Raw genomic sequence first — 13,222 nt, forward strand, 5'->3', positions numbered from 1 at the left:
CAGGTAATAACATGGCTATATACAGGAAGTACCTGGTAATAGCATGGCTATGGACAGGAAGAACCAGGTAATAACATGGCTATATACAGGAAGTACTAGGTAATAACATGGCTATATACAGGAAGTACCAGGTAATAACATGGCTATATACAGGAAGTACCAGGTAATAACATGGCTATATACAGGAAGTACCAGGTAATAACATGGCTATATACAGGAAGTACCTGGTAATAGCATGGCTATGGACAGGAAGAACCAGGTAATAACATGGCTATATACAGGAAGTACCAGGTAATAACATGGCTATATACAGGAAGTAGATGTCCTGTCTTCCTGTAGAAGTGACTGAGTGTCCCATTGACCTGTACTTCAAAAGCAGTGCACTATGTATTGAATAGGGTGCCATTTGGGAAACAGATAATATGATGTCCTCTGTCTTCCTGCAGAAGTGACTGAGTGTCCCATTGACTTGTACTTCGTGATGGACTCCTCTGAGAGCATCGCCCTGCAGCAGCCCCCTCCAGGAAGCCTGGTGAAGAAGGTGGCAGATTGGACGAGGGAGTTTGCCCTGAGGCTCCGGGAGGAGGTGTACAACAGACAGGTGAAAATCAGCTGGTTGCTGGGGGGACTCCACTTCTCCCAGACACAGGAGCTCATCAGTGAGATCACCAGCAGAGAAAACTTTGTCAGGAAAATGGATGGTATTGACTGGTTAAAGTCTTACCTGGGTAAAGGTAAGATCGCCAAGACTCATTTGCATGCTTCTTCTTCATGGATCTAGCCTTCCATTGTTTTCTTCCATTGAATATGTGACTCCGGGATGTCATTGATCTGTACTCTAATGTGTTGAGAGCCTGTTAGTCAGCATGTCATTGATCTGTATAGTACTGTGTATCCTGGGCATATGACAGATAAACGTTGATTTGATTTGAGGTACCTACACTGACTGTGCCCTGGACAAGATGACCGAGGAGATGCAGCGCCACGACCTCCGGGGACACAACTCTGTCCGCTTCGCTGTGGTGGTCACTGACGGCCATGTGACTGGCGCCCCCTGTGGGGGGATCAAGGTGTCTGCAGAACGGGCTAGAGACCAGGTAAGAGGGACAGACACAGTAGAGGGTTTTGTTTTTAGCCTTTTAATCAGTGATGTTACTGTCATTCATCTCCTGAGATTGTTTATTTGATTTGACCAGCGCATCAGCCTGTTCTCAGTAGCTGCCTCCAAGGTGGTGGAGGAAGCAGGGATGAATCTGATCGCTAGCTCGCCTGCGGGGGTCTACCGTTCCAACTACATGGCTGTCAATGTCACAGGTGTTTAACCTAACAAGTCATTTCATTGGTTACTTGACAGTACATGTGATTCTAACTCTGTGTATTTATAGTCCAGAGGCATGGTGGAGCCCAGGGTTTTTAGCATGTGACTGCTTTGTGGATAATGGAATTGTTTGAGCTATGGAGAAGTTGAGAAAATGGACGTCTACCTCTTGGGCTGCATCACTTCCTGTACCCCTTTACATTTTCTTGGATTGTTTTGTTTGTTGGTCTGATTTAAACTAGCATATTATATTTATAGAAACAAAAACATTGAACAAAAAAATGGGAACTGGAATGTGTTTGAAACTAAATAAATGTTGAAAAATGTCCTTTTGTTTTCTGCCTCTACTTCACTGTGCCTGCTCAACCCAGACCTTAACACCTGTCACAGTCCACCATGTGACGCCCCCACTGGGAAAATAGTCACATCATCCATCAACCAAATTATCAACGCTATGGTGATTATATGTAGTGTTTTATCCAGCTTTGAATATTCATGTCTGAAGCATTTTCTATTACCATTTATCTAGGGCTGTCAAACGATTTGCAATTAAATCGCAAATTCAGAATTTGCTCAAAATGAGTTATAATTGTACGATTTTTCATTTAAAAAAAACATAAAAAATATTGACATCTTGATTTTTGTCTATAAGTAGGAAAATTGGGTTATCCCACTTTATTTAACCTAAGTCAACTTGTTAGGTAGCATTGTAGATTTGAGTTGTATAGATGTATTTTCAACGCTTTCAGACAGTGTGATTAATCTGTGCTGAAATGACAAAGTTAACGAGTTAACTGAATAACCCTGACAGCCCTAGATATTCCATTTAATATTCTATTTTTGGTACCATTGTCCCCCCCCCCCAAATAATTTTTTTATTGAGGTCTTTTTGTTGGTTCTTCTCTACAGAAATATCAAGCCTATTTGCAGGTAACTAAGAGTTATTCTCAGGGAGGGAGTCAGAATCTGTAACGTGACGCTTCTAAGCCTCTCTATCAAAATGATCTTCATTTTCCTGGTGTGAAATGTTGTTTCGTTCACAAAGTTTTTAATCCATCATTACTCCAGTGCTCCAAACTCCAGTGTCTGGAGCTTCCAGGCCCCCCTGGTCTGAAGGGAAACCGAGGACTAAAAGTGAGCTCCTTTGTTAATAATAAGTAAAACATCTGAGATATTTGCAAGAATGAAATGTTGTTTATTCATGTTTGTTTTATGAACAGTTTGTTGTTTATGTTTATTTTAAAGTATCTGTTTATTTTAGGGAACGAAAGGAGGAGTTGGACTTGCTGGCGCTAAAGGGACCAAGGGCAAACAGGTGGACTGGGCGTTCTGACCACGGAAACACTGACAAGAGAACCTAGACATTTATATATATACATATATTTCCATTTTGTTGTTGTTGTTGAAATAACATATTTTCTTCCACAGAATGTAGATGATAATGTTGTTATTATTTGTGCCACAGGGGGACTCTGGTATTGAAGGCGCAATCGGTCCCGCAGGTCACAAGGTTGGTGTCCTCTCTAACCAATACTGATATTCACCTCACAGTGTATCCTGACTATTTTAACAACCCGTCTTCTATTTGCTTCTGTTTAGGGTGCGATTGGTCTGAAAGGTGAAAAGGTAAGAAGAACTAAACATTATTCTAGTAAATATCATGTGTAAATCTTACATGAGACATGTTTTTTTTTAATCAATGTTTTTAAACGAGACATTATTTGATGAATGGATTTCATCTTTCCCCAGGGTGAATTTGGATCAGATGGAGCCAAGGTAAACTACATGATTGACTCTGACAGTATACAGTACGTTCTGTGTGTGTACAGCTACACCATTTAGTTATGTCTCGCTGGATATGCTTACTTTCATCTTTAACACAACTCTGAATGACCTCTCAATCACCAGGGAGCGTCGGGAGGACACGGCAGGAATGGAACGGATGGGCAGAAGGTAAGAGACCAAAACTAGGTGCTGCAACGCTTTCCCTTGAACTGTAACAGGAGCCAAGGGGAGCCCTGAGACTGTAACAGGAGCCAAGGGGAGCCCTGAGACTGTAACAGGAGCCAAGGGGAGCCCTGAGACTGTAACAGGAGCCAAGGGGAGCCCTGAGACTGTAACAGGAGCCAAGGGGAGCCCTGAGACTGTAACAGGAGCCAATGGGAGCCCTGAGACTGTAACAGGAGCCAAGGGGAGCCCTGAGACTGTAACAGGAGCCAAGGGGAGCCCTGAGACTGTAACAGGAGCCAAGGGGAGCCCTGAGACTGTAACAGGAGCCAAGGGGAGCCCTGAGACTGTAACAGGAGCCAAGGGGAGCCCTGAGACTGTAACAGGAGCCAATGGGAGCCCTGAGACTGTAACAGGAGCCAAGGGGAGCCCTGAGACTGAAACAGGAGCCAAGGGGAGCCCTGAGACTGTAACAGGAGCCAAGGGGAGCCCTGAGACTGAAACACGAGCCAAGGGGAGCCCTGAGACTGAAACAGGAGCCAAGGGGAGCCCTGAGACTGAAACACAAGCCAAGGGGAGCCCTGAGACTGAAACACGAGCTTTCAACTCAATGAAGATGACCACTGACCTGGCACACTGGTACAGGCCCATTGGGTCTATACAGGAGTGTTGAATCATGTTGAACCTAATAGGAATCTTTTCTGTGTTAATTCTCAGGGTAAAATTGGTCGAATCGGAACTTATGGTTGTAAAGGAGATCCAGGAGAAAGGGTCAGTAAAACGTTGTCCTACACACACACACACACACACACACACACACACACACACACACACACACACACACACACACACACACACACACACACACACACACACACACACACACACACACACACACACACACACACACACAAACACAATAATGAATGCAGTAAAATTTTGTGCTAAAAAGTAATTGTCTCTGATGTTTTTTGAAAGGGCCCAGATGGTTATCCAGGAAGTGCTGGTGATATGGGACTGGCCGGTGACAATGGAGAGAAGGTACCTGAGAGAACCTTCAGTCTGTCAAGGCTACTACAATACCTTCTGTACTACAGAAACTCCAGACTCAGTTTATGTACAGTGTTTTATAGACTAGTGGGTTTACTAAACCTAGTTTATGTACAGTGTTTTATAGACTAGTGGGTTTACTAAACCTAGTTTATGTACAGTGTTTTATAGACTAGTGGGTTTACTAAACCTAGTTTATGTACAGTGTTTTATAGACTAGTGGGTTTACTAAACCTAGTTTATGTACAGTGTTTTATAGACTAGTGGGTTTACTAAACCTAGTTTATGTACAGTGTTTTATAGACCAGTGTGTTTACTAAACCTAGTTTATGTACAGTGTTTTATAGACTAGTGGGTTTACTAAACCTAGTTTATGTACAGTGTTTTATAGACTAGTGGGTTTACTAAACCTAGTTTATGTACAGTGTTTTATAGACTAGTGGGTTTACTAAACCTAGTTTATGTACAGTGTTTTATAGACTAGTGTGTTTAATGTGTGATGCTGATATTCCTAGGGAGACCCTGGTCATAACGGAAAGCCAGGTCCCACTGGCCCTCTTGGAGAAGCTGGACCACCGGTACAGTAACGACATCATAACACACTCTTACCTGGACCTAACAGAAACAAGACAATCATGCAGATTTAATGTGCACTAGCTAACGACATCACAGCTCAAGAAGGATTCTCTCTCGGAAGACAGCGTGAAGAGCCACTTGTTATCACATTGATAAATCATCTAATCTTTCCTCTTCCTTTCAGAGTTATCCAGGAAGTCCTGGGATTCCAGGCTCACCAGGAAGGAAGGGAATACCAGTGAGTGACTTACATAGACCTGGCTATCCTTGTCATTAACCGTTCAGTAGTTGAGTAGTTCAGTAGTTGAGTAGTTCAGTAGTTCATTAGTTCAGTAGTACTGTAGTTCAGTAGTTCAGTAGTGCTATAGTTCAGTAGTGCTGTAGTTCAGTAGTGCTATAGTTCAGTAGAGCTGTAGTTCAGTAATGCTGTAGTGCTGTAGTTCAGTAGTGCTGTAGTTCAGTAGTGCTGTAGTTCAGTAGAGCTGTAGTTCAGTAGTGCTGTAGTGCTGTAGTTCAGTAGTGCTGTAGTGCAGTAGTTCAGTAGAGCTGTAGTTCAGTAGTGTTGTAGTGCTGTAGTTCAGTAGTGCTGTAGTTCAGTAGTGCTGTAGTTCAGTAGTGCTGTAGTGCTGTAGTGCTGCAGTACTGTAGTTCAGTAGTGTTGTAGTGCTGTAGTTCAGTAGTGCTGTAGTTCAGTAGTTCAGTAGTGCTGTAGTGTTGTAGTTCAGTAGTGCTGTAGTTCAGTAGTTCAGTAGTGCTGTAGTTCAGTAGTACTGTAGTTCAGTAGTTCAGTAGTGCAGTAGAGCTGTAGTTCAGTAGTTCAGTAGTTCAGTAGTTCAGTAGTGCTGTAGTACTGTAGTTCAGTAGTGCTGTAGTTCAGTAGAGCTGTAGTTCAGTAGTGCTGTAGTTCAGTAGTTCAGTAGTTCAGTAGTTCAGTAGTGCTGTAGTACTGTAGTTCAGTAGTGTTGTAGTGCTGTAGTTCAGTAGTGCTGTAGTACTGTAGTTCAGTAGTGTTGTAGTGCTGTAGTTCAGTAGTGCTGTAGTACTGTAGTTCAGTAGTGCTGTAGTTCAGTAGAGCTGTAGTTCAGTAGTGCTGTAGTTCAGTAGTTCAGTAGTTCAGTAGTTCAGTAGTGTTGTAGTTCAGTAGTTCAGTAGTGTTGTAGTTCAGTAGTGCTATAGTTCAGTAGTTCAGTTGTTCAGTAGTGCTGTAGTTCAGTAGTTCAGTAGTTCAGTAGTGCTGTAGTTCAGTAGTGTTGTAGTTCAGTAGTGCTGTAGTTCAGTAGTGTTGTAGTTCAGTAGTGCTATAGTTCAGTAGTGCTGTAGTTCAGTAGTTCAGTAGTGTTGTAGTTCAGTAGTGCTGTAGTTCAGTAGTGCTGTAGTTCAGTAGTGTTGTAGTTCAGTAGTGCAGTAGTTCAGTAGTGTTGTAGTGCTGTAGTTCACTAGTTCAGTAGTTCAGTAGTGCTGTAGTTCACTAGTTCAGTAGTTCAGTAGTGCTGTAGTTCAGTAATGCTGTAGTTCAGTAGTGCCGTAGTTCAGTAGTTCAGTAGTGCTGTAGTTCAGTAGTGCTTTAGTTCAGTAGTGCTGTAGTTCAGTAGTGCTGTAGTTCAGTAGTTCAGTAGTGCTTTAGTTCAGTAGTTCAGTAGTGCTGTAGTGCTGTAGTGCTGTAGTTCAGTAGTGCTTTAGTTCAGTAGTGCTGTAGTTCAGTAGTGCTGTAGTTCAGTAGTGCTGTAGTTAGGTAGTTCAGTAGTGCTGTAGTTCAGTAGTGCTTTAGTTCAGTAGTGCTGTAGTTCAGTAGTGCTGTAGTTCAGTAGTTCAGTAGTGCTGTAGTGCTGTAGTGCTTTAGTTCAGTAGTGCTGTAGTTCAGTAATTCAGTAGTGCTGTAGTGCTGTAGTGCTTTAGTTCAGTAGTGCTGTAGTTCAGTAGTGCTTTAGTTCAGTAGTGCTGTAGTTCAGTAGTTCAGTAGTGCTGTAGTGCTGTAGTTCAGTAGTGCTTTAGTTCAGTAGTGCTGTAGTTCAGTAGTGCTGTTGTTCAGTAGTGCTTTAGTTCAGTAGTGCTTTAGTTCAGTAGTGCTGTAGTTCAGTAGTGCTGTAGTTAGGTAGTTCAGTAGTGCTGTTGTTCAGTAGTGCTGTAGTTCAGTAATTCAGTAGTGCTGTAGTGCTGTAGTGCTGTAGTTCAGTAGTGCTGTAGTTCAGTAGTGCTGTAGTTCAGTAGTGCTGTAGTTAGGTAGTTCAGTAGTGCTGTTGTTCAGTAGTGCTGTAGTTCAGTAGTGCTGTAGTTCAGTAGTGCTGTAGTGCTGTAGTGCTGTAGTGCTGTAGTTCAGTAGTGCTGTAGTTCAGTAGTGCTGTAGTTCAGTAGTGCTGTAGTTAGGTAGTTCAGTAGTGCTGTTGTTCAGTAGTGCTGTAGTTCAGTAATTCAGTAGTGCTGTAGTGCTGTAGTGCTGTAGTTCAGTAGTGCTGTAGTTCAGTAGTGCTGTAGTTAGGTAGTTCAGTAGTGCTGTTGTTCAGTAGTGCTGTAGTTCAGTAGTGCTGTAGTTCAGTAGTGCTGTAGTGCTGTAGTGCTGTAGTGCAGTAGTGCTGTAGTTCATTAGTTCAGTAGTGCTGTAGTTCAGTAGTGCTGTATTTCTTCATTCTAAACTAACTGATTCCTAATTCTTTCAGGGACTCAACGGTGAACCGGGACCAAAAAGCCAACCTGTACGCAAACTTGGCTAAGTGATCCATTCTGAAATGATAAGTTAAATATTAAATGCAAAGGGATGACCTTTGTCAAACAATAAATATTGTTTATATGTCTGTCGTTAGGGGCGTCCAGGAGACCCTGGAATTAAGGGACTTAACGGACCAGGCGGACCTAAAGGAGGCAAGGTCCGTCACCGTTCACACCTCTAAGCTTCTGCTATGCCTACAGAGTTGTGTGATACAGTAGATATTACATAGGAATGTTATGCTACAGTCTTAGAAATGTTTCTTCCACCTACATCCTAATAGCTTCTAGATATCCTACATGGAACCCAAAAGGGTTCTTAAAAAGGCTTCTCCCATGGGAACCTTCATTTCCAAGAGTGTCCATGCTGTAATACCAATAGATGAAATACCGTCTGTTTCAGTTCCTGCGGCATTCAGACACATTCCAGGCAAACTGCCCATAAGAAGAACAATGGCTGACTGAAAATATGATGTCTGTTTGTGTAAATATTTGACCATGAATATTGTGAGGTCAAACAAAGGCTAACATGTATTCTGCCATTCCCAGGGTGAACCTGGTCTACAGGGGAAGCCAGGTCTTCATGGGGATCTCGGCCCCAAAGGATCTAAGGTCAGAGAAGCTTAACCTCTAATGGTGGGGGAGCAGAGGATAATTTTGCATTGCATTCTGGGGACATGATTCAGCAGTAACTCTCAGGGAAACAGACAACATGGGGAGTTTCTCCACTAAAATACAGTACACTCCTTCTTTCATAGAACATTGCGTGTGTGTGTGTGTGTGTGTGTGTGTGTGTGTGTGTGTGTGTGTGTGTGTGTGTGTGTGTGTGTGTGTGTGTGTGTGTGTGTGTGTGTGTGTGTGTGTGTGTGTGTGTGTGTGTGTGTGTGTGTGTGTGTGTGTCCTCCCTCTGTTTGTTTAGGGAGGTCCAGGGCTGCCCGGTCCAAGAGGACATCAAGGAGATAATGGGCCAGATGGACAGATCGTATGTTGCTACTATTACTAATGCTTCTACTAGAAATACTACTCTACGACTCCTACTCTACTATTGTTAATATATTGTCACTGCTAATCTACTAATCTAATAATCTATTTATCTGCTAATCTAATAAACTACTAATCTGCTAATCTAATAAACTACTAATCTACTAATCTGCTAATCTAATAAACTACTAATCTACTAATCTGCTAATCTAATAAACTACTAATCGACTAATCTGCTAATCTAATAAACTACTGATCTACTAATCTGCGAATCTACTAATCTGCTAATCTACTAATCTGCTAATCTAATAAACTACTAATCTGCTAATCTAATAAACTACCAATCTACTAATCTGCTAATCTACTAATCTGCTAATCTAATAAACTACTAATCTGCTAATCTAATAAACTACCAATCTACTAATCTGCTAATCTACTAATCTACTAATCTGCTAATCTAATAATCTACTAATCTACTAATCTGCTAATCTAATAAACTACTAATCTGCTAATCTAATAAACTACTAATCTGCTAATCTACTAATCTGCTAATCTTTTTATCTGCTAATCTGCTAATTTGCTAATCTGCTAATCTAATAAACTACTAATCTACTAATTTGCTAATCTAATAAACTACTAATCTCCTAATCTGCTAATCTAATAAACTGCTAATCTGCTAATCTAATAAACTACTAATCTACTAATCTGCTACTGCTACTGCTTATACTACTCTACTGCTACTACAATTGTTATTGTATTGTCACTACTAATCTACTAATCTGCTAATGCTTATACTATACTGCTACTACTAATGTTGTTGTATTGTCCATACTAAACTACTAATCTGCTACTGCTACTACTATTGCTACTCTACTATTGTATTGTATTGTCACTACTAAACTACTAATCTGCTACTGCTACTTCTATTGCCACTGCTACGAAACTACTACTACTACTACTACTACTCTACTACTACTACTGTAGCTACTGCTACAATACTACTTCTATGACGACTACTACAACTACTGTTACTACTACTACTCCACTACTACTACTACTACTACTACTACCACTAATACAACTGCTACTACGCTGCTACTACTACTGCTACTCTACTACTGTTACTACTAATACTGATACTGCTCTACCACAACTCCACTGCTACAACTACTTTACTAATACTCTACAACTACCACTACTATGATGCCTACTGAAATACTACTAATAACTACTACTACTATTCCTACTACTACAACCTACTAATGTACTCTAGTATTACACTACTAATACAACTCTACTACTACTACTGCTGTTACTAATCTACTGGTGACTAATGCTACTCCTACCACTTTACTACTACTACTACTAATAATAATATACTACTAAATCTACTCGACAACAACTACTATTACTTCTGAGACTACAACTCTACTACTGTTACTACCACTACCACTACAACTACTACTACTTCTCCACTAGTACTACTGCTATTTCTACTAATAATAATACTAATACTCTACTACTGCACACTACTCTACCGCTACTGCTACTACTACTATACTACTATTACAACTACTACTACGACTACTACAATACTACTAGTATACTACCACTACTACTACTACTACTATGATACTACTACACTACTTATGTACTACTACTACTCTAGTACTACACTACTAATATTGGTACTATTGCTACTACTCTACTGCTCCCACGACTAATAATACTACTAGTCTACTGCTAATACTGCTGCTACTGCTCTTCTACAACTACAACTCTACAGCTGCTATTACTAACACTAGCCAACTACTGTTACTACTGCTACTACTACACTAATACTACTGTTACTACTACTACAACTACAACGCTACAGTTGCTATTACTACCACTACCCAACTACTATTACTAGTGCTACTACTCTACTAGTACCACTACTAAAGTTACTAATGTTACTACTATACCAATATTACTGTTACTACTGATACTACTACTACTAGTAGTACTACTACTAATGTTGCTACTACTACTGTTACTACTACTAATGTTACTACTCCTACTACTAGTCAACTACTAGTTTACTACTACTACTATACTACCAATGTACTCTAAGATGTCCTCCTGTTCTGATCGTATTGTTTACTACAACTTTATTTATACTACTTCTACTACTATTACTAGTCTACTTCTACTACTACCATTCTTCTACTACTACTAGTCTACTACTACTACTACTACTACTACTACTACTGGTCTACTTCTACTACTACTAGTCTACTACTACTACTACTACTACTACTACTACTACTACTACTGGTCTACTACTAATACTACTACTGCTACTACTCGTCTCCTTTTACTACTACTACTACTACTACAACTATTACTGGTCTACTTCTACTTCTACTACTACTGGTCTACTTCTACTACTACTACAACAACTACTACTACTGGTCTACTTCTCCTACTACTACTACTACTACTGGTCTACTCCTACTTCTACTACTACTACTACTACTTCTACTGGTCTACTTCTACTTCTACTACTACGACTACTGGTCTACTTCTACAAGTCTACTACTACTACTACTACTGATCTACTACTACTACTACTTCTACTACTACTAGTAGTCTACTTCTACTACAACTACTACTACTGGTCTACTTCTACTAGTCTACTGCTACTACTATTACTATTGATCTACTACTACTACTTCTACAACTACTACTACTAGTCTACTTCTACTACTACTACTACTACTACTACTAGTACTACTACTATTACTAGTACTACACCTACTGATCTACTACTACTACTACTACTAGTCTACTTCTACTACTTCTACTACTACTACTACTACTACTACTACTACTACTACTAATACCTCTAATACTACTACTTCTTCGACTACTACTGCTACTACTACTAGTCTACTACTTCTACTACTACTACTTCTACTACTACTACTACTAGTCTACTTCTACTACAACTACTACTACTATTACTACTACTATTACCACCACTTCTACTACTACTGCTACTACTTCTAGTACTAGTATTACTACTACTGGTCTACTACTACTACTAGTCTACTTCTACCTCTATTTCTACTACTACTACTTCTACTTCTACTACTACTACTAGTACTACTATCCTACTTCTGCTACTACTGGTCTACTTCTATCACTCTACTCTATGCTACTACTACTACTACTATTAGTAGTACTACTACTACTACTACTAGTACTACTACTACTGGTCTAGTTCTCCTACTTCTACTACTACTAGTCTACTTCTACTACTACTACTACTACTACTAGTAGTACTACTACTACTTCTACTGCTACTAGTCTACTACTACTACTACTAGTCTATGTCTACTCTTACTCCTACCACTTCTACTACTACTACTAGTCTACTTCTATTACTACTACTACTAGTCTACTTCTACTACTAGAACTACTACTACTTCTACTACTGCTACTACTACTAGTCTACTACTACTTCTACTACTACTACTACTACTACTACTGGTCTACTACTACTACTACTACTACTACTACTAGTCTACTTCTACCACTACTTCTACTTCTAATACTCCTACTACTACTACTACTTCTACTACTACTACTACTACTATTACTGGCCTACTTCTACTACTACTAGTGCTACTACTACTAGTCTACTTCTAATACTACTACTTGTTTACTTCTACTACTACTAGTACTACTACTACTGCTAGTCTACTACTACTAGTCTACTAGTCTACTTATACTACTACTACTACTACTAGTAGACTAGTCTACTACTACTAGTCTACTACTACTACTACCACTACTACTACTACTACTACTATCCTACTTCTACTACTACTACTGCTACTACTCGTCTACTTTTACTACTTCTACTACTACTACTACAACTATTACTGGTCTACTTCTACTTCTACTACTACTGGTCTACTTCTACTACTACTACTACTACTGGTCTACTACTGATCTACTACTACTACTACTACTACCACTAGTCTACTTCTACTTCTACTACTACTACTTCTACTTCTACTACTACTACTAGTACTACTATCCTACTTCTACTACTACTATCCTACTTCTACTACTTCTACTATCTTACTTCTACTACTAGTACTACTATCCTACTACTGCTACTACTGGTCTACTTCTACCACTCTACTCTATTCTATGATATCCTCCTGTTTTGTACCTTTTGTTTAGTCAGAATACATGTTGCCATGTCTACATTTTGAGCATACTGCGACAGTCTTCTACTAGTAGTAGTAGTAGTAGTACTACTAGTACTACTAGTACTACTACTACTGGTCTAGTTCTCCTACTTCTACTACTACTAGTCTACTTCTACTACTACTACTACTAGTCAACTTCTACTACTACAACTACTACTAGTCTACTTCTACTACTAGTACTACTACTACTTCTACTACTACTAGTCTACTACTACTACTACTACTACTAGTCTACTTCTACCACTACTTCTAATACTACTACTACTACTACTACTACTTCTACTACTACTACTACTACTGGCCTACTTATACTACTACTAGTAGTAGAAGTACTTCTACTACTAGTACTACTATCCTACTACTGCTACTACTGGTCTACTTCTAC

General features: G+C 39.9%; 1 protein-coding gene across 2 annotated transcripts in view; it reads left to right on the forward strand.

The window, feature by feature from the left end:
* The window catches only part of LOC110501989 (collagen alpha-2(VI) chain), a 36,010-nt gene that overhangs the window by 8,744 nt on the left and 14,044 nt on the right, over window positions 1-13,222 (forward strand). For both annotated transcript variants that reach the window (XR_016490713.1, XM_036959529.2), the window contains exons 3-21: window positions 447-734; window positions 934-1,097; window positions 1,197-1,314; window positions 1,690-1,775; window positions 2,228-2,248; window positions 2,387-2,452; window positions 2,580-2,633; window positions 2,784-2,828; window positions 2,918-2,944; window positions 3,068-3,094; window positions 3,227-3,271; window positions 3,983-4,036; window positions 4,244-4,306; window positions 4,831-4,893; window positions 5,076-5,129; window positions 7,546-7,581; window positions 7,690-7,752; window positions 8,141-8,203; window positions 8,511-8,573. Coding sequence is in view for 1 of the 2 variants with exons in the window: in XM_036959529.2 (XP_036815424.2) it covers window positions 447-734; window positions 934-1,097; window positions 1,197-1,314; window positions 1,690-1,775; window positions 2,228-2,248; window positions 2,387-2,452; window positions 2,580-2,633; window positions 2,784-2,828; window positions 2,918-2,944; window positions 3,068-3,094; window positions 3,227-3,271; window positions 3,983-4,036; window positions 4,244-4,306; window positions 4,831-4,893; window positions 5,076-5,129; window positions 7,546-7,581; window positions 7,690-7,752; window positions 8,141-8,203; window positions 8,511-8,573 (1,400 nt within the window). In the remaining variant the exon portion in view is untranslated. The remainder of the gene's footprint in view (window positions 1-446; window positions 735-933; window positions 1,098-1,196; window positions 1,315-1,689; window positions 1,776-2,227; window positions 2,249-2,386; window positions 2,453-2,579; window positions 2,634-2,783; window positions 2,829-2,917; window positions 2,945-3,067; window positions 3,095-3,226; window positions 3,272-3,982; window positions 4,037-4,243; window positions 4,307-4,830; window positions 4,894-5,075; window positions 5,130-7,545; window positions 7,582-7,689; window positions 7,753-8,140; window positions 8,204-8,510; window positions 8,574-13,222) is intronic.

Source organism: Oncorhynchus mykiss, chromosome 22, assembly GCF_057628025.1.
Source record: "Oncorhynchus mykiss isolate SJ-2025 chromosome 22, ASM5762802v1, whole genome shotgun sequence".
NCBI lineage: Eukaryota > Metazoa > Chordata > Actinopteri > Salmoniformes > Salmonidae > Oncorhynchus > Oncorhynchus mykiss.